The sequence below is a fragment of the Typha latifolia genome, chromosome 4 (assembly GCF_019914945.1).
Source record: "Typha latifolia isolate L0001 chromosome 4, TyphaL0001v2, whole genome shotgun sequence".
NCBI lineage: Eukaryota > Viridiplantae > Streptophyta > Magnoliopsida > Poales > Typhaceae > Typha > Typha latifolia.
In genome coordinates, this window is record NC_133089.1 from 704,855 (window position 1) to 723,884 (window position 19,030).

Genomic DNA, 19,030 nt, shown 5'->3' on the forward strand with positions numbered 1-19,030 from the left:
TAAACTAACACCACCAACTAATTATCTTGATCAGAATAGTAGTAATGTCATCGCATCCAGAGATCGTCAAGAAAGCCAGATAGCGAACAAATAGTTCAAGATATATTCCTGGAGGAAGAGAAGTAGAGAGAGAGAGGTCAAGATAATTATGTGAAAGAGCTGCTACATGACCATGGCTTTGAGTGGATCGAACTGTGCATCATGGAAGAGGATTTCTTCCATCTCGCACTGCTCTATGCTTGTAGAGGCCTGGCAGTAGTCGAAGAATGGAATCGCGCGCGGCTCAATTGGCACCGGCAATTGTTCGGCGTACATCTTCCTCTTCCCTTGCGTCCTCTCCCTTGCCCTCGCCCTCGCTTGCGCCCTCGACTCTTTCACTAGCACGGGATCCAATGGAGCTCTCCTTGAACAGCTCTTGGCCCTTTTCGCCTTCGTCTTCTTCCCTTGATCACTTGTTGTCGTCGTCTTGCCCTTGTAATCTGAAACAGTTGAAATGTTCTCACAATCTGAAGTAGGTGACTCAGCCTTGAGGCTCTTGTTAGATCCACCTCTGGCGATAGAGGCGATGTCCTTGATGGCGGCTTTAGACTTGGTCAGGAGCCATTGCACTGTCTTGCTAGCCTTGTCGAAGCCAAGCATGTCTTGGAGATGGAAGAACTTGCGGGCCACCTCTACGGACAGCCTCATCCGTCGGTCTCGCGGCCCCGCCGCCGTTTGTATCTTACTGTGACGGTCCTTCCGCCCCACTCTCCTCCCGCCGACAACACCTGGTGCTGTTTTTGTCGAAGGTGGTGCGGGAGACGCTGCTGCGTCTAGTGGAGGCGGCTGCGGCACGTCGGCTGTGGCATTTGGGGGGAGGTTGTGGTGGAAGTCGAAGAACGGGGGAGAGTAAGGGAGGAAGTAGGGAGGATGGTCTGGTTCTGGGGAAGGAGGGTTAAGCTCAATCTGTGAATAGAAAGATCTCTCCAAAACGTTTTGGGGTTCAGAGAATGGTAACATCTTCTAGAAATGTGGGTGGGTTCAAGGTAGGAGATCGAATCGATCGATATCAAACCAAAATGCGCGCACCTTGAGTTAAGGAGTTACATGATCACTAGGATAGATTCTCTTGTGCAGGCCTGGAGCCCTAGGTAGCTTCTTCTGATCAACCAAATAATATTGCAATATTATAATAGATAAAAAAGAAAAGAAAAGGGGGGAGTAGAAAAGGATTGAGAGAGAGAGAGAGAGAAAGAGAGAGAGAGAGTAGGAGAAAGACACAATGGATGCCTGTCTGAGTGTAAGAAGGAACAAAACCGTGATATTTATGAACATACGGAGCTCTCCATCACATACTTACTTTCTAGAGAACAGTGAACATGTTCTAGTGCATTGCAAGTGTGGATAAGTGGATTAATCATGATCCTCTCCAGCCGTAATGACGTGATCACTCTGCAGTATATTCTTTTAGGAAATTGGGTGAGTATTTAAGGTATCAGAGCTGATCTTATATACTGATTTCAAATATCGAACTAAAATGTACGTGATTAAACTCATTAATTCTTGAGCAATTGAATGTTGACAGAGAATAAGGAAAAAAAGGTAAGAAATCTATCTCCTTAATTAATGGTTCAATGAGTCATAATTGGAAATAAGAAAAGATAGAAGTATATATATAGATATAGACCTTTGTATTAAAAAAATTTGCTTTTCCAAGATTTAATGTATGTAAGTCCATAAAAATCTGAATGCTTCCTAAAAGCAAGACATGAATGTCTTCTATCCCTTCCCATATTGCATCCTTTCTTTTGATATCTGTATAGTACCAAGGCATGTTTCTAGTCATTGCTCTTTTTTATGATCTAGCGAATGATAGGCCGAGGCCTTCAAATCGCTTTAAAGTATAGTCATCACGTTGCTATCAAATCTGAACAGTTCATAATAGTCATAGTTGTTGTTGTTGTTTACTCGTATCCTTGTATATATAAGAAGGAAGAGCTATAAAGGTCAATTTTTTTGTACAATCTTGCTCTGATGCAGGGAACCGTGTAGAAGAAAACCTCAGTTTTTACATCCTCTAATTCACTGAGTTGGAAAGAAAAGGGAACTCAGTTTATGTTTTGATCCTAATTAGAGGAAATAAGAACTTTCCAGGAAAAGGAACTAATTCTTAGCCTAGACTTACCAAACTCTGACATAGCAAACGTTTATCTCAATGGGATGGAATCAAATTCCAGATTCTATAAAGATAAGTATGAACAAACTAATACTTTATCTAGGTGGAACAATCTCTAATTTAATGGTCTAAATATCAAATTCAGTAGCAACAAAAATGTACTGCCTTGTGACTTTTAATCCTTGCTCGTGGGTTATCTTCATTCTTCTAAGTTTCATGCAATCCAGAATGTTGTTCAACAGTTTGAGATGAATCCAAGTATGAGGATTACCTTGTTATCTTGAATGGAGTCACACACACAAACGTCATATGAAAACCTTATGTACAATGAAATAAGCTCAATGCAACAATACGAGAATGTTTGTCATATATTTTCAAGTCTAAAATTAGAAGTCCATGGATAGATGGTAAAGAGATATATGAACCAAGAAATTGAATTCCCTACAGTTTTAAAACGGTGAGAGAAGAGGAAACTCACAAATAGAATGGATATGACAAGGTACTCACTAGACTGGAGTGGTCAATCTCATGAGCATCAATCTATGATCATGAGCAATATTAATACTATGTCGAATAGATTCTCTTCAATCTCTTCACGCAATGCATAGCCATCACTTTTTCGTTTGGCAAACCATTTGGCGAATAGCTTTCCCCAATCCAGACCCGACAACTAGCTCGGATTGTATTCTCACCAATTCCGTTGATTGATCTTTATTTGGAGAAACTTCGATTTTGATTCGACCAAATTATGTTGTGGTCGAAAAACTAAAACCGAGAATTTAGTTTTCATGGAGTTTAAAGTAGTCCACTCGTTGATGCAATGTTCCAACCAGATCGAAGGGAAAAGATTCCCTCAGAATTTATTATATATTTCCGTATGGCATTCATGCACATTTTTAAACTTGATTGATCTCTACGTACGTACCCGATGGCAGTTAACACTGTGCCCTTACTTTTAATAAAAAAGAAGAGAAAGAATAGGAAAGATGCCTCTCTCTCTCTCTCTCTCTCTCGATATATAATATATGTATATATATATATAGACACTGTATATAAAGAGAAACAATACACGTTTCAGTTTATGTACGGTTTCTCATACTGTTTTGTGCTACCCCTATCCCCCTTTCCTGCAACCCTCAAGCTGCAGTCATTAACTTTGACCATCATCATCTACATCTCTCTCTCTCTCTCTCTAATTCTAAAGATATATATATATATTTATATATTAACTCACGAACACAGAATGGTCTCATTTGGCGCCCACACATGCATGCACTGTTACTCTTTTCTCTCTCCTACTGGTCAAGTTTCTGGCAAGTGGTACCAACTAAAGCATGCAGGCCTCTGCAACCTTACAGAAACCCTAGAGCTATCATGCACACCTTGTCTCTCTCCTCCCTCTTCCGTCTCTACATCTGGGATTGGGGGCTGAACTTTGGGAATCCAATCAACTTTTGGCACAAAAAAGTCTCCCTTCTCTTCGCATATACGAATTACAAGAAGGTTTCTCTCATCACTTAAAGGCCTCTTCCTCTACACGCACTTCTTTCTATATATACGCATCTCTCTCTCTCTCTCTCTCTCTAACTCCAAACTCTAACTCCAACTCTCTCTCTCTCTCTCTCTCTCTCTCTCTCTCTCTCTCTCTCTCTGACTCTAAATTAACCCTTTTCATGGCTAGCTTCTGCACTCTCTCCTATGGGCGAGCCCATCGACATGTGCTCCTGCAAGGATTGGACAAGAAAATTAATGGACGGCTGGGGTTACTTTTCGCCACGTTTCACGCAATGCTACCTAGCTGCATATAATTGCACTCAAGAAGATATCAAAGAGAAGAGAATGGTGGGGGCTTCGTACGTAGTATTGCTGTCATATTCCTCCTTTAAGCTATTAGTTAATAAGTGATAAAAAAAAAAAAGTTGAAGCTAGCCGTGGGCCAAGTGGGTTGATGACGTACTTAAGGAAAACAAAAACACACTACCACCTTCGTTAATTATATGTAATACGAAGCCTTTGAGGGCTTGAATAGGAGTTTTAAAGTGCTTTCATTTCATAGGTCGCAGATGGATTGGGTTCCACTTGGAAAGAGGGAAATAATGGAGCCACGATCCACTAGAATGCCAAGAGCTAGCTATGTACATGCATATACCAACAAATATATTGGATGCATGCCATCACTATAGAAGGGGTGGATGATTGCATGTCCTTTCCCACTTCCACCTTGTCTTCTAGTCCACTTACTTTTCTCGATTTATGCTATGCCTCAATACAACTGAATCTCCTACTCCAAGAAAACATCCAAAAAAAAATGCTTATTGCTGCACACACACACACACACACACACACACACACACACACAATACATACCCTCTAAATTTTGCATTTGTTTACATACTTTTAAAAACCTTCTAATTTAATTTGCATTGATACTCTTCTAGATACTATTTGATAACTATATGTTAAACTTGAATCGTTTGAATAGATGAAAGGACAAAGGTGCAGTCGTTTTTTGGAGTAAGGTATGCACAAAAAAAAAAGAATAGGGATAGTTTTCTCTTTTCATCTTTTTACTATTAAATAGATTAAAATTTATTTATTGGTTAATTTTTATGTGCATTTATGTAAAAACAAAGTTAATGTTTCGTTCGGACATAAGAAATACTTATTCATTAATAATATATTTTATAAATAAACACTTATTTATGTAAATTTTGGCCAATAGTATATAAAGTAAGTTATGTGATGAATTATGCAACAAATTTTATCACATGTGAAGGAGTGTGCTAGAGTTATACACGTTTTCTAAACAAAATTTTTGTTAGGAACTTTCAGTTTCTCTTTCTTCCACCGACATATAAATATCCTACTCAACTTGTTTTCTCCATTGGATGCTCCCATCTCCTTCGAAAGGTTCCATTTTGTGATCACAACACTAATTTTGGTCTAGAGTACTTCTAATCTATTAAAAATAATTAGCAAAAATAATCCTCTTTGAATAGCAAGTTGGAACTATTTATCTTACATCTCTCATTCAGTTACTCACTATCTTTATCAGATATTTTAGTATTTTCATGTTAAATTTACCTCATTAACTATACTTATTTACGGTGAGAGTTTTAAGAAGTATACTCTAAGGAGGCATACATACAAATATCAATTTTAGAGGGGCATATAAGATTTTAAAGGATATATATGTAGAAAAATATTATATATATATATATATATATATATGGGTGGCAAAAGTTGATGCTACAGGTTAACTTGACTTTCAAAGAGGTTTGAAGTTTAATTTAATCGGATTCGGATTATAAACAAGTCAACTTATTTAAAACAATTATTAAATAGTTGCATTCACGTTTATTAGCTTAACTAGATTAAAACATTTATGACCGGACCCGCCAACTTATTTATGAAATAATAATCTATTTATGACCCGATTAACTCATCTTATAACACTTAAATTTTTTTTTTTACAATTTAAATAAATTTATTTATAACCTAAATAATTTATAGAATTTTAAATATTTGTCATCTGATAACTCTTCTATGACCCCTATAATATGTTTAATAAATGTATTATATTAATGTTTAGAATTTGTGATCCATCTAATAAATGAGTCATGTATGTATTATCACGACCTGTATTATCACGACCTAATTTGACTAGATTGCCACCCTTAATTTATAGAGTTAAATATATTTTATTAGTCTATACTTATGTCTAAAATTACTTTACTCTTTGTGCTTCAAAAAATATCAAATGAGTCTATGTACTTATAATTAAAATAAGACAATTAATTTTTCTATTAAATTTAACTTAATGATACAAAAATAATCAAAATATTATATTATGTTTGCACAAGGCATATAGGTTTTTAAAATAATACCGCTAAATGATCAAAATAGCTATAAGAAAGATTAACGGTATCACTACAGTCATTTCTGGTTTGAGAGTTTTTAAAGTAAAAATAATTTTAAACGTGGTAAAATATATTTAACACTTTATTATGTATATATATATATATATATATCGTGACTTAATGGGCTTTGAGCCGGGTCCAACTGGCTCGAACAGTACGATCGACCCGGCCCATCTCTTCAGCTTTGGGAATCTGTTTATTTGTTCTTCCACAAACCAAGAAACTCTCCTTTTCCGCAAGCTCTAGGCCTCTTTCTTGAGAGAGAGAGAGAGAGAGAGAGAGAGAGGACGAGGGCAGAGCGAAGCGATTCCATGGCGGCGGAGACAGAGGATGACATGCTTCTCAAGAGCTTCCTTGCCGAGGTTAGCGAAGTGGAGAGGGACAACGAAGTCCGGAGGTCAAGAAACCCTTCCCCCTCGTCTCTTCTCTAACATTTTATTACGTATCTGTGTCTTGATGAATGTCGGGGTCTTTCTATACTTTGAATCTTCGAATTTATGCATTCGTGTGGGAAATCTTTGATCGGGTATGGATGGGATTATGATTGAGATTCGCGGTGGAGATATAATGCGAATTTTTATTTGACTGTATCTAGGGTTTTGTTTTGTGATCCCTTTTCTTTTCTTTGTTTCTTTCATCTTTTTTCTTTCTTCCGTTAATCTTGCTAAATCTTGCGCTCTATTATTGGAATTTTGGGACTTTGTGCATCTCAGTGAGAAAAATTGGACCGGATATGGATGGAATTATGAGCCGTAAAGTTCGAATGGATACAATGCGAATTTCTCTTGCGTTATTTTATTTTCTCAACGTTGGTTGCTCTCTGTCCTTGTTGTTGGATATTTTTTTCAATAGCAGGATGTTGGACGTGAAATGCCCTGCAGGATTCCATTAAAGGACTTTTACTTTTGAACTGCCATGAGGGAATAGGTAGTTGGTCTTAGATAGTATAGTCCCAAACTCCCAGTATCTGGCAGAAGGTGCTTCAGGATTTGTCAAATCCCTATAAAAAGCCTATTTACAGTACTTCTCTATAATTGGATGACCTCTTTCTGCCATAATAGTTTTGCTTCCTGTGGTAGGGCCTGAGATAAATCATCAGTAGGACCAATATGTTACCTGTCACGGTGATCTATGGAGCTGTAGTCTTTTTAGGAAGCTTGTCCTGCTCTGCAAAGAAGCTCAGAGGGCTATTCAGCACTGGATTAGGATGATTTGCCACCAAGTCTTATCTAGAGCTGCTTTATCAATAGTCATGGTGCTAAATTTGTTTGATTGAAAAGATCAAAACATTTATGGTGATACACTTTGCTGAAGCTTTGAGGGTTATTCATGATTGGCATGAGACCTTTTCATATACTTCTATTGCTTGCTGCATCCTCCCTGGCTAATAAGTTTTACACTTGCCAGGATACTTTCTTGCTTCAAGTTGAATCCTTTTGAGCATCTTAACATGCCTTTCGATTCATCAGCTGACGATGTGAAGAAGCAATATCGAAAGGTTTGAGAGGACATTTGAATCCTTGTTTATCGCCATCTTATCCTGCACATGTTAGTACCTGACTGTATCTGAATTTGCTGACAAATTGCAGCTGTCATTGCTGGTTCACCCTGACAAATGCAAGCATCCACAAGCAAAGGAAGCTTTTGGAGGTATTTTCAAAACAAAAATGAAATTTGCAACTATCAACAGCAATTGGACATGTGAAGAAGCATATCGTCCTCTTGCATTTGCATTTGGTCATCAAATTTTATTTTTCATAATCAATATACCTGTGCAGCTGAAATTGAGCATATGGAATCCCAATGAAATATTTGTCATAATTGTTTTAGTTGATTTGTGGTACTTAGACTTATAGGTTGCCAACGTCGTAGCCTCTCTAGCCTATGCATTTGCACAACTCTCAAGCATCATTTAATGACATAATTAGATATTATATGATTGTGAGCTGAAAGAGTTTGAGAGTAGAAATGAACATACTTACTTTTAGTATTTATAATAGAGTATCTTGCTTGGTCTAGTTTTTTTGCAATGTCTTGACTCCTGAGTGTCACTTATGGTGCATAGAAAACATCATTCATTCTCATTCAATATTAAATGATTACAACGTGCTAGAACTTCTTCCATGCCTGTGCATGTCGGTCTTTTAGTACAAGAATTAGCTACATCTATTTTATACCAGGACCTACGTCCTATCTGTCAGTCTATTAGTAGAAGCCCTTTAAGTCACAAGTCCATCCTACATATTTGCAGTTTTCTGCTGATAAAGGAAACTACTGTGCCATGGACTTCAGTGGTGACCTGTAGAAATAGTATAGAAATTGTTTCTGGGAAGCCTGTGGTAGCTCATTTATTAGTTTTCCTGCCTTTAAATTTTCTTATCATTTGCAACTAGAAAATTTACATATTCTCTCTAATTTTCTCTGTTCCATTAGACCAGTCACCTCAGTTATCAGTTTTTAAGTGCAGATAACATTTCGTTGGATCTTTGCTGATATATACACATCTTTTGTTTTCTTCCCATTTTTCTTATTTAATTAGCCTAATTAGTAACTTTCTGCTTTTGCGCAGCGCTGGCTAAAGCTCAACAGTTACTGCTTGACCCTCAGGAAAGGGAATATCTTGTTAATCAAATTAATGCTGCAAAAGGTGTAAATTACTCCATCATTCCTCACCTCTTTTGCCATTTCATTGTGGTTGCAATTAGGAATTCTGAGACAACTTTCTAACAATTTCTGTCTAATGCTTCTGTATCAGTCTGGAAAAAAGGATTTTTGGTTGCCAGCATTCTAATTTACTTTTATGATTTTTTAAATATCCAACTTTGATTTGTGGTATGATTTCTAGTGATAAATGCAATATTTTGATATAGAATATAGAACATAAAGACAAACTCTGCACCAATTTCCTATACTTGTTAAGCCGTTTATGCCTTTGTGAATTGGTTGTACATTCTATTTACTTTTCTCAGTTCTTATAGTTCGGTCAAGTAATGTTATATGTAATTTAAAGCTAATTTGTATGATATTCATTGAGCATTTAACTCCCCAAAATTATTCTCTAAGGTTAATCAATTGTTTCTTCTTTCTTTATTACTTTGTTTTACTCAATATACTGTGATGATTGGTGTTTTTTGTTGAACTGCAGAAGAGCTTAGGGCAAAGAGGAAGAAAGAGTTGAAGAAAGACAATGCTTCTAAAATAAAAGCACAAGTAGATGAGGTAACTGAGGTTTTCTATAAGTTACAATTCATGCCTTTAAGTTTAGCATTTCATTTCATTTTCACTAATAGATACGAATTTTAGGGTGAAAATGTCTGCTTCTTTTACATATGTATTGAATAAGAGCCCTTAGACTCTTTGAGCGGCTTAGCGTATTGAAAAAAAATATACACTTCTTTGTTTCTCATGATCGTGCATTTCTTTTTTAATATTTTTGTTTCAAATGCTTCAATATGAGGTTCATTTGTAGATCATAGGAATTTCTCTGATAATTTGCATTCTTCTCTTTTTTTTATGTCTTCATGTTCAACTGTTCAAGGATAATATACATTTAGCCCTTCTTTAGTAGTCAAAAGCATGGGCTGTGCTGTGCCAGTCAAAGCCCGGCATCGGCACTTGTGGCTGGCAGTCAGAACCTGCCGTTGCCTCTCTGGGACAATTTGGTTGGGAGATGTCAGCACTCAGCACTGTTGTTGCCTCACATGGGGTGATTTGACAAGTGGATTGTCCAAGACAGATGGGATCCGGTCACTTAGGTGACAATTTGCTCCAAGGGCATAATCCTCAGAGAGACAATCCTTGTGGTGCATTGCCCCATGCGGTGGTGGGACTGGTGTTGTGCCACATGCATGGCTATTCATGCTGTCAATATTTTGAACAAGATATTCTTGTCTTCTAGCTGAATTTTAGAAAGGTTGAGCATTGTAGATGATGTTAAGAACTTAGTTATCTCACTAAGAATTTTTTTAATCGCTATGGCCAGGGAAAATACGAACAGCAGTATGAGAGATCAGAAGAATTTCAACAGCAGTTAAAGACTAAAGTGCGTGAAATTTTAACTGATCAAGAGTGGCGTAGGAGGAAAATGCAAATGAGGGTCTGCAAACTGCGAAGAGTGTTTTTACTAATTCTTTTCTACTTTTGGTTACTAAAACACTTAACTTATGCTGTGTGTACATATACTATTGATTAGATATCCGAAGAGGAAGGAAGACTGAAGAAGGATGAAGAAGAAACGAAGGAGATGTGGAAAAGGAAACGTGAGCATGAGGAAAAGTGGGAAGAAACGAGAGATCAACGAGTATGTTCGTGATTTCTGTTTCCCTTCACTCTTTATTTTATTTGCGATGTTTTTTTTGTTCTTTTTTGCTAATCCAAATTTATTAAGTTAACATTATAAGTTAGGATCATAACATGTGTTGCTCAAATGGTAAATTAAAGGATAGGACTTGTGGGTCAAGCAATTTACAAAAGCTTGTTACAAACTGTAGCCTTGATGAAGCAAATTCCTAATAGATGGAACTTGTCCATCTGGTACTATTTAAAATGGTTTTTGACCCTAAATTCATGAACCACTATTTTAAGATTCAATTTTCTGACCAAGCTCATGGTTAATGTTTTCTTAGCTTGTGGTTGTGATAGGCTCTGATCGCTGTGTATCCTCCTATATGTACTACTGTTTGACTTATCAATCTTGATGAAATCTGGTTCTTGAGAAAGTAAACAAAGCCAATCCTGAGATGAGGGCTCCCTTCTAGACACTTTTAGATGCACTTGGTTCTAAAACTTTTCCTATTCTGATCTCAAGTTATTGTATCCACAGGTTTCTAGCTGGAGAGATTTCATGAAGACTGGGAAGAAGGTGAGAGAAGATAAACCTTGCTATAATCTACATATTTGCTCGACCAATATAGGTTTTGTCTTAAAAGCTTGACTTGATTTCTGCATCTTATTTCTAGGGAAAGAAAGGTGAAATTAAACCCCCAAAGCTCAAGACGGAAGATCCGAACAGATCTTATGTGCAGAGGCCTGTAAAGCGAGGATGAAGCACTTAACAATTATATCTGAGAGGAGCAACCAGGTACCCTGTTTTATTGGTGGAAGCTATCCCTCAGCTAGAGACAAGAAAATGTTGCAGTTTGAATGAATGCTTGGGTTACAGATTACACTCTTTGTATTATTAGTTTATAACAAACTAAGTCGTGTTACCATATTGTTATTGATCTTTAGGGAGATCTGTTGTTGTTAAGCTGTATGTGTTTTGAGTTAGATGAAATGCCTCAATCAAAAAGAGTCCACTTGTTATGTGATGAAACGCATAATAGTGACCAACTATTCAATACGTTATATAGTTGATCTTAATAGTGTAAGTGGCGATTAGATGGGAGCAAGACTTGGACATTTTATCTTCTGAGTCTTTGGTTTTGATTTCCTATTGCAGAACTAGCAAGTGAAATTCTTCATACAAATGTGCCAACTTTGTTGATACGCGGGGTGTATGTGAATGGAGATATCATCAATGAAATATTCAATTTGAGGCCTGTGGCATATTTGTAACTAACTATTTAGCTTAAATAATGATATTCTTTTTTCGTGTATTGCACTTTTGTCCTAATTAATATTCTTTGGGTATTTAGTTTTATGTGTCCCAGATGTAGCATTTTGTAATGTTGAATGAGAAGTCAATATAACTAATTTTTTTTATATATCTTTTCCCTTTTCTTGTTATTAAATTATGTATTTAATTTAAGTAAATGCTAAAACACTACATGTTGAGTCTTGGAAAGTATATTTCACGAGATCTATAAAACTTACAATTACTTTTTATATTATATTTTGTGTAATGTAATTTTTTTCTCTCTATCTATAAAACTAAATATAATTGTTTTTTGAAATAGTAATTTTATTCAATAAGAATTGCTTTTTAATACTCTTAACAAATTAGAGAGTAGTAGAATATAAATTGTTAAACCAAATTTTCTACATAGTATCTCTTAACCAATTAAAACTTACCTATTATAAATAATTATGAAATAAATAAATTTAAAACTTACTTAGCTAGACCTATTATTTGATGTGCAGAATTACATAATTTAAAAAATCCTACGCAGCTTCCTCAGTATCCGCAAGAGAGGGTAAAAAAAATTACCCACCGAATGCAGATAAAGAACATGGTAAAGGCGAGACAAGGAAGAGTTTTACCCATGATTTTTGAGTTAGATGACCTAATGATTACCCAATAATATCATAAGATATGACTAAAAAGATGCTAATGAATTATGGCATGAATATGTACATGCTGGCATGATATGAACACATCAAACTCATACATATAGTCATGTATTCCGGTGAACTATCAATTCAATCACAGGAATATTTTATTTATTTTTCAAGTCATCGATTAAGTTGCATGTATCAGGGTATTGAGTAGGTATATATATATATATATATATATATATATATATATATATATATTATGGTTGTGGTTGATGATGTTGTCATGGGTCCTCAAAAGGATAGTCTCATCATTCAAAAGCTACACCAATAAAATATATGCAATCATTAATGTTGGTGACGAAAACAAACAGAAGGTGTCCCCTAATGCCAACTTATGTCACAAGTCTCACCAGTTAATAACTTGTTTTTTTAAAAAAAATTATTTAAGAGTAAAAGCACATCAAGTCATTCAATCTTACATTCATCCATCCATCCATCCATCCACATAGCTAGTGAATATGATGATGGTGGCCATAACTTTAGACATCCTTTGACTTGATGCAAACAAAGCACAGCTAAGTTTCCATGACCTTGTTGGCCCCCTTTTAGCACAACTCTCAAGCTTTAGCTAATAAGATGCGAGATCTAATGACATAGATTAGATTCCCCTAACTCTATTTAGTGTTCCTATACCTTTCTCCATCTTTCTGAAACTTTTCAACTTTCTAATAGCATTTAAGATGGAGCTTGGGCAGTGATAATTGTATATTAGTAACAGTAAAGTGGCTTCTTTTGTCCTTCCGTGAGATGATTAGTAGCTCGAGTAGGGAGGAGAAGAGGGACAAAAAGCATTAGGTTCCCTTTTCACCTCTCCAAACCTCCTTGGTGCATCCTTTTGGCATTGTCTTTAATTAGCTTTACCTGCTCTCCGTTGCCTTTTCCTTTGCCTTTGCCATGTCTCAACCTTACTGTTATGGAATTCCAATGGGGGTTGCACTAATGACATGCTCATCTTGTGAGATTCCCCACTTCCTAATTCATGCTCTGGCTTCTAGTAACATCCATTAAATTGATACTATTCTCTATACGTATGCTATGCCAAACAAAACAATCCCTTGCTCTTTACGCCATCTTTCCCATTTGCCATGCCATCTCTTTCATCCCCTCTTATATATTCTCTTGACTAGGAGCTGTCCATGGCAAAGCTATAGTTTTATTGTATTATTATTATTATTATTATTTAAATTTTTACCCCCATCTTTGAACCTTTTGTTAGCGTAGTAAGTGGTCCATATATGTTACTATTGCATTGACAACCGTTGATATATAAAAGAGATAAAATAACACCCCACCCAAATGGCTACTGGCTACTGGCTACGGAGAAGAAGAAGAAGAAGAACCTTTGACTTCAGAAAATAAAACCAAAATTTTTTTTTAAAAAAAAGGAAAGTCTTTTAAGGCATCGAAAAGCAAGCACTAAGAAGAAGAAGAAGAAGAAGAAGAAGAAGAAGAAGAAGCATCAAAATCGTCTCTAAATCCATAGATATATTTGATCAAGATTTGGGCTCAGATCCTTTTTACAACCAGACACACACATTGTGCTCAGGAACCTGATCTCAGTGGTCCCCGCATCAGACGACAAGGATTCCATTTCAAATTGGTTTAAAATTTTGTCCTCGGAATCTCCCGCATAGAATCTTATCAATATTATAATATATATAGTATATATTGCGGACTTTTGATATCCTCGCCGGCTCCCACTTGAATTAATACAGGCGTAGTGGGAATTGAGCGCCGAACATTCGGATTCCACATTAAACTAATTAAAGAGCGTGGGTTTAACTCCGAGGATTAGGAGAAAAGATTCACCCCAGAGATCTCTAAGACCACAAAAATATTCTGTTAAGGTAAAAGAAGAACCAAACACTCTAATTAATTGACTCATAGAAAACCCGGCAACGACTACCACCAGGCTTTTGCGATACACGACAACGACAATAATAATAATAATAATAATAATCATAATAAGACTAGTAATAGTCATCATAATAATGTAGCAATCGAGCTAATCAGATGATGTCAATGTTCCTAGCTAAGAAGACGTGGTTATGTAACAAGGCTCCCAGATGAAGAGGGGGCGGCGCAACTGGCTGCACCGCCGCATGTGGTGGAGCAAATCCTCCTTATTCCTCCTCTTCGACGTGAACAGCATCTTGTTGTCCGTCGTCACCAATAAGTCGCCTTTGTTGTTGTTGTTGTTGTTGTTGTCGCAGCCGTCGGTGAGAAGCGTGGATGCGGCGACGACAGCGGCGGTCGCTGAGGTGGTGGTGGTGATCGATGCGGTGCGTCGTAACGTTGGCAATTCTTGGTGACATTGGATGGAAATCTCCGGCCATCTTGTTTGGTTGCTCATCTGCGGGGTGCCTCCGACGAACTTGTTGATCACCAGCGACGAGCGGTGGACCTTCATTGCGCCGCTGACCTGCTGCGGCTGCGTGCTCACCTTCACTTCCACCACCGTCCCCCGATCGACCACCTCCACTTCCTCTTCTTCCTCCATTTCTTCTTCTTCTTCTTCTTCTTCTTCCGACTCTTCTTCTTCTTCTTCTTCCTCCTCCTCTTCTTCTTCGGGTTCTTCTTGCTGCTTGGTTTCTTCCACGACGACGTCTTCTTGCATGGGAGCAGCGTCGATGAAGGAGAGGAGGAGGCGGCCGCCCTGGCGCTGGGCGTGGAGGTAGTTATGAGAAGGGACGTGGACGGCTTCGACTACGAGGCGGCCATCGCGGCGGTGGGGCCTCATTTGCAAGCACGGCCCGTCGCGCCGCGAGATGGAGGGCAGCGGCGGGGGGAACGATCGCGGCGGGGAGCGCCTGCTGGCCGAGCAATGGTAGTTCACCGACACCAATTCTTTGTAACTTCTCCTCGACGCAAGCTTGGATACGGCCTGTACTTCTGTAATCGCCTCTCTCCCATGGTAGTAGTTCCCACCGAACTCCTCTGATCCGGAGTCCAACGAATCGCAGTCGATTTCCATGTCGGAGAGGGAGGAGGAGAAGCCGTCGGAGCCGGTCTCGGATCCGAGGCTCTCCGTGCAGATCTCGAGGCTCTTCTCGCTCAGGAGGCTCGGAGATCTCCGCATGAGCGGGTGGACGTAAGGCGGGAGAACGAGATCCTCCTTATCCGTATCCGTCGCCCCCGGCGGAGGTTTCTGCGATTGGATCGAGCTCCATATGTCGAATTGCCCTTCGCGAGCAATATTCTCATCATCCTCTTCGACGGCGGCCGCAGCCTTGGTCTTCTCTGGCCAATCCGGCGCAAGAAGGGCATCCAACCGGAACGGCGTCGTTGTTGAGCTTCTACATACAGCCACCGCCATCTTCTTAATTAATAAATAAATTACTTAATCGCAAGTAGAGTTGGAGATTTATGGATCGCAGGATGTTTATGTCTTTCCCTGCAGGAGAAAAGAGAAGGAAGGTTCAAATTAACGCACATGCGGAAGACCAAGTGACGCCTTTCAAATGAAAAGTTCTCTTCACTTGAAATTTTAGTCAAACAGTAATAGTAATAATAATAGCAGTGGTAAGACTTTTACCTCGGAGGAGGACAGCATGCAATTTAGTCCTTTGGCTTCCACGCAAATGAGATGAGAAGAATGAGAGTTAGAGAGAGAGAGAGAGAGAGATATAAGGCAATAGTATAACAACAACAACAACAACAACAGCAACACACTTGTTAGTTTCTCTCTTCCTTCTCTCACTCTCCTCCTTATAGAAAAAAAAAAAAAAAAAAAGCTTTGGTGGCTTTGGTTTGGTTTGGTTTGGTTTCGTTTCGTTTGGCTTTGGTTTCCATTAGATAGATGGAAGTCACTCGATAAGAAATGAAGTGGAGAGTGTGGTGCTATTTGTAGGACAGGAAAAGCTTCTTAAAGCTTAAAGCTTAAAGCTTGCCCTCTTACTCACTAATTGGCCCCCACTCCACCACCGCTCTCTCTTTTCTCTTACTTATATCACTATTTAATTACTAACTCAACTTTATATTCCCCGTTTTATTATTCTCTACCTCCGCTAGTTTTCTTCTTTTTCCATTTTCTATTTGGTTATTGTCTAAGCCTGACGACATCCACACAAATATGAAATATCCTGATCCTATGCTGTGTGCTCACTCTCTTCTCTCTCTCTCTCTCTCTCTCTCTCGACTCACACTTTCCTTTATTCTATTTTTCCTTCCTCTCTTTATTTTATTGTAAGCAACGTAGGTGTTATTTTAATACTAAAACTTGGGTCGCTTTTATTAGCTGTTTCCATTTGCTAAAAGCGAGGAGAAGAAAGGGAGTCATCCGGATTCCACTCTTAGACTTTTATTTCTCTTTCTCCTCTCAACTTTTTATTTTTATTTTTATTTTTAAACTAGTATTCGTCGTCTATGGATAAAATACCTTCTGGTAAGGGAAAAATATATGAGTAAAAAACTTCATTATTATTATTTTGATATCCAATTGCGTCTTTATACGTCACTGGAATGGCTATATATATATCTTTGGGTACAGTTTGATAGATTCCATGAGGATGAATTCCTGATTGGTTGGCACCAACATATGAGCGAGCCATATGGAGCCACGTGGCACGGCGGGAGACGAGCACCGCATAGTCTAGTCTTTAGTGACGACGCTTTAGAATCTTGGCCTCCGTGGATCGATCACGACCGTCTGATTGTCTCGCTGTCATGGCGTGGGAAAGAAGCGGATCGGATAACGTCGTAATTAGAAATTGAGGCTCAAATATATATTATATATATATATATCGTATGTATAAAGAAATCTCAGACATACTAGCAAAAAGATAATTAGAAAATAAAATAATTGGACCCTAGAGATCATCACTGTGCAACTTGGGGTTAATACTACAAAATAATTCAATAAATAGTATTTAATTATAAGGATTAAAAAATGAAAATAAGAAAAAGAACAGTCCTCATCAATAACCCATTGGATTATTGGAGGAAAAAAGAAAAACAATTTATGAATACATATAGAGAGTTAGTTATATACGTATAGTTATAGTCGATGAAGTGACATCATTGTCGTCGTCGTTCAATAAATTCCACCATATTTCTCTCACCTCACCCAAAACCGGGATTGGCGAGATGCGGGGGACCCCACGGTCCGTTATTTGCTCCTTTTAGCCAAATATGTGGAGGGTCTTTATAATCACAGTGGGGGGAGGGGGTTCTGTAAAAGAAAATGTACCTCTTTTTTTATTATTATTTTATTTATTTATCTATCCTGAATGTAGGTTAATTTAATCGATCGTGTATATTTGAATTAAATTTGAATTATATAATTTATTTTATTGTGGGACCCACAATGACAGCATAATAAACTTTAGGCGTTGATGAGGGGGCTTTACTAAAAAGAGGTGGCTAATTAAATACTATAAATAGGTTATAGTGGCGGTTACGATAAAGTCAAGGCATGGAAAAAGGAACTAGTAAAAGGTTAAAAAAAAACAAGTAGGGTAGTCAAAAAGGATCCCAAATCCAAATAAAAAAAATAAAAAAATGCTAATAATATAAAATATTATTATGTGGGCACTTCAGTTTGGATTGTGGGATGGACAAGTGGTGGTCCTTGGGGGTGCCCTAGGAGTGGGCTCTGCGTGCTCCCCCCTCTCCCCGAGTGACGCGTGTCGCGAGCAAATTAAGATTAGTTTGGGACAAACGATCATACGGATCGATACGGGTGTATGAGAGGGGCGTGATTTTGTCCCCAATTTTGCTTTGCTTTGCTTTCCCCCTTCTCTCCTCCTCAGTCCTCAGAACTGAGAAGGGAAAGGAAGGAACGTGCTAAAAGGTGGGGGATCAAAGCTTTCCAGGACACAAAATTTGATGGATGATTTGATTGTAAGGGGGGGCGTTGTCCCCCTCCCGCCCAGGCGAAGCTATCTCCTTCAGATTTCCCACGTCACATCTAATCTAATCTAATCTAATCTAATTTACGGTTTTAATTTTAATTTTAAACACCATCTTTTTTAGTATAGTAATAGACAGATAAATGAAATTCAAATGAAAAAATAAAATAAATAAATAAATAAAGACTTAAGGGCAAGAGTGGCACGTACTAAACGTGGTGATATGGTCTATAGAATTTGTCATTTTTGATATTCTTTAAAAAAAAAAAAAAAAAAAAAAGGGGGAGTAGTAAGAAGTATTTGTGGAGGTGAGTGGGGCCCCATCGCCCGATCGGATCTGCGGTAATCTTAAAGACTCGTGGTCGGTGGTGGGTGGGCGGGGCCCGCTGGGCCCACGACTGTTTTTTCTCCGTACTTGGGTTGATAAAAAGGACTCCGCGTGGGCCGGGATTGGGGCCCGATTGGTAAAGCTGGCCAATAAGAGCTCGACACTGCATCGGCCGTGCAGGCTTTGGTATCAACTCAGACTCAGAGCGATCGCCTTTAGAAATCACTGCTATAAAAGTTTTTATTTTTTAATTCTTATTTTTATACCCTCCTTGAGACGAAATAGGGATGACAAAAGAGAGGAGGAGTTAGGAGGTGGTGGTAGAGGGTAGGGGGGTAAAACCGTAATTACTGCATGTCAAAAATCTAACCACCTCCACTGAAACCAAATCTATCTCTGTTTCTCTTTTCCAAGTCTTGGCTATAATTGAGTCGCAGAAAAAAAACATTTAGTCCAACGGGTTGATAAGTCGCCACATAATTCTGTCCGTAGAAATGCATTG

General features: G+C 38.1%; 3 protein-coding genes across 5 annotated transcripts; 1 reads left to right on the top strand and 2 right to left on the bottom strand.

Moving 5' to 3' along the window:
• LOC140785751 (transcription factor TB1-like) lies at positions 1–1,476 on the bottom strand. Its single transcript, XM_073133732.1, has one exon. The coding sequence runs from the start codon at positions 997–999 to the stop codon at positions 163–165; it is 837 nt and encodes a 278-aa protein (XP_072989833.1). The 5' UTR covers positions 1,000–1,476; the 3' UTR covers positions 1–162.
• Positions 1,477–6,282: 4,806 nt separating this feature from the next.
• On the top strand, positions 6,283–11,780 carry LOC140786601 (J domain-containing protein spf31). Of its 3 annotated transcripts, XM_073135152.1 has the most exons (10): positions 6,283–6,472; positions 7,483–7,573; positions 7,665–7,725; positions 8,645–8,722; positions 9,221–9,294; positions 10,058–10,171; positions 10,268–10,375; positions 10,898–10,936; positions 11,034–11,155; positions 11,516–11,780. In XM_073135152.1, exons 1-9 carry the CDS (start codon positions 6,387–6,389, stop codon positions 11,118–11,120), a joined length of 738 nt encoding a protein of 245 aa, XP_072991253.1. In that variant the 5' UTR covers positions 6,283–6,386; the 3' UTR covers positions 11,121–11,155; positions 11,516–11,780. The 3 variants fall into 3 exon arrangements, with proteins under 3 accessions (XP_072991253.1, XP_072991252.1, XP_072991254.1); XM_073135151.1 differs by lacking the exon at positions 11,516–11,780 and having other exon boundaries at positions 11,034–11,465; XM_073135153.1 differs by lacking the exon at positions 11,516–11,780 and having other exon boundaries at positions 6,304–7,370; positions 11,034–11,465.
• A 2,413-nt stretch (positions 11,781–14,193) lies between these two features.
• Positions 14,194–16,282, bottom strand: LOC140786170 (uncharacterized). Its single transcript, XM_073134409.1, has 2 exons — positions 15,887–16,282; positions 14,194–15,745 (listed from the first exon to the last, which is right to left on the bottom strand). The coding sequence occupies exon 2, from the start codon at positions 15,665–15,667 to the stop codon at positions 14,384–14,386; it is 1,284 nt and encodes a 427-aa protein (XP_072990510.1). The 5' UTR covers positions 15,668–15,745; positions 15,887–16,282; the 3' UTR covers positions 14,194–14,383.
• Between the last annotated feature and the right edge of the window lie 2,748 nt (positions 16,283–19,030).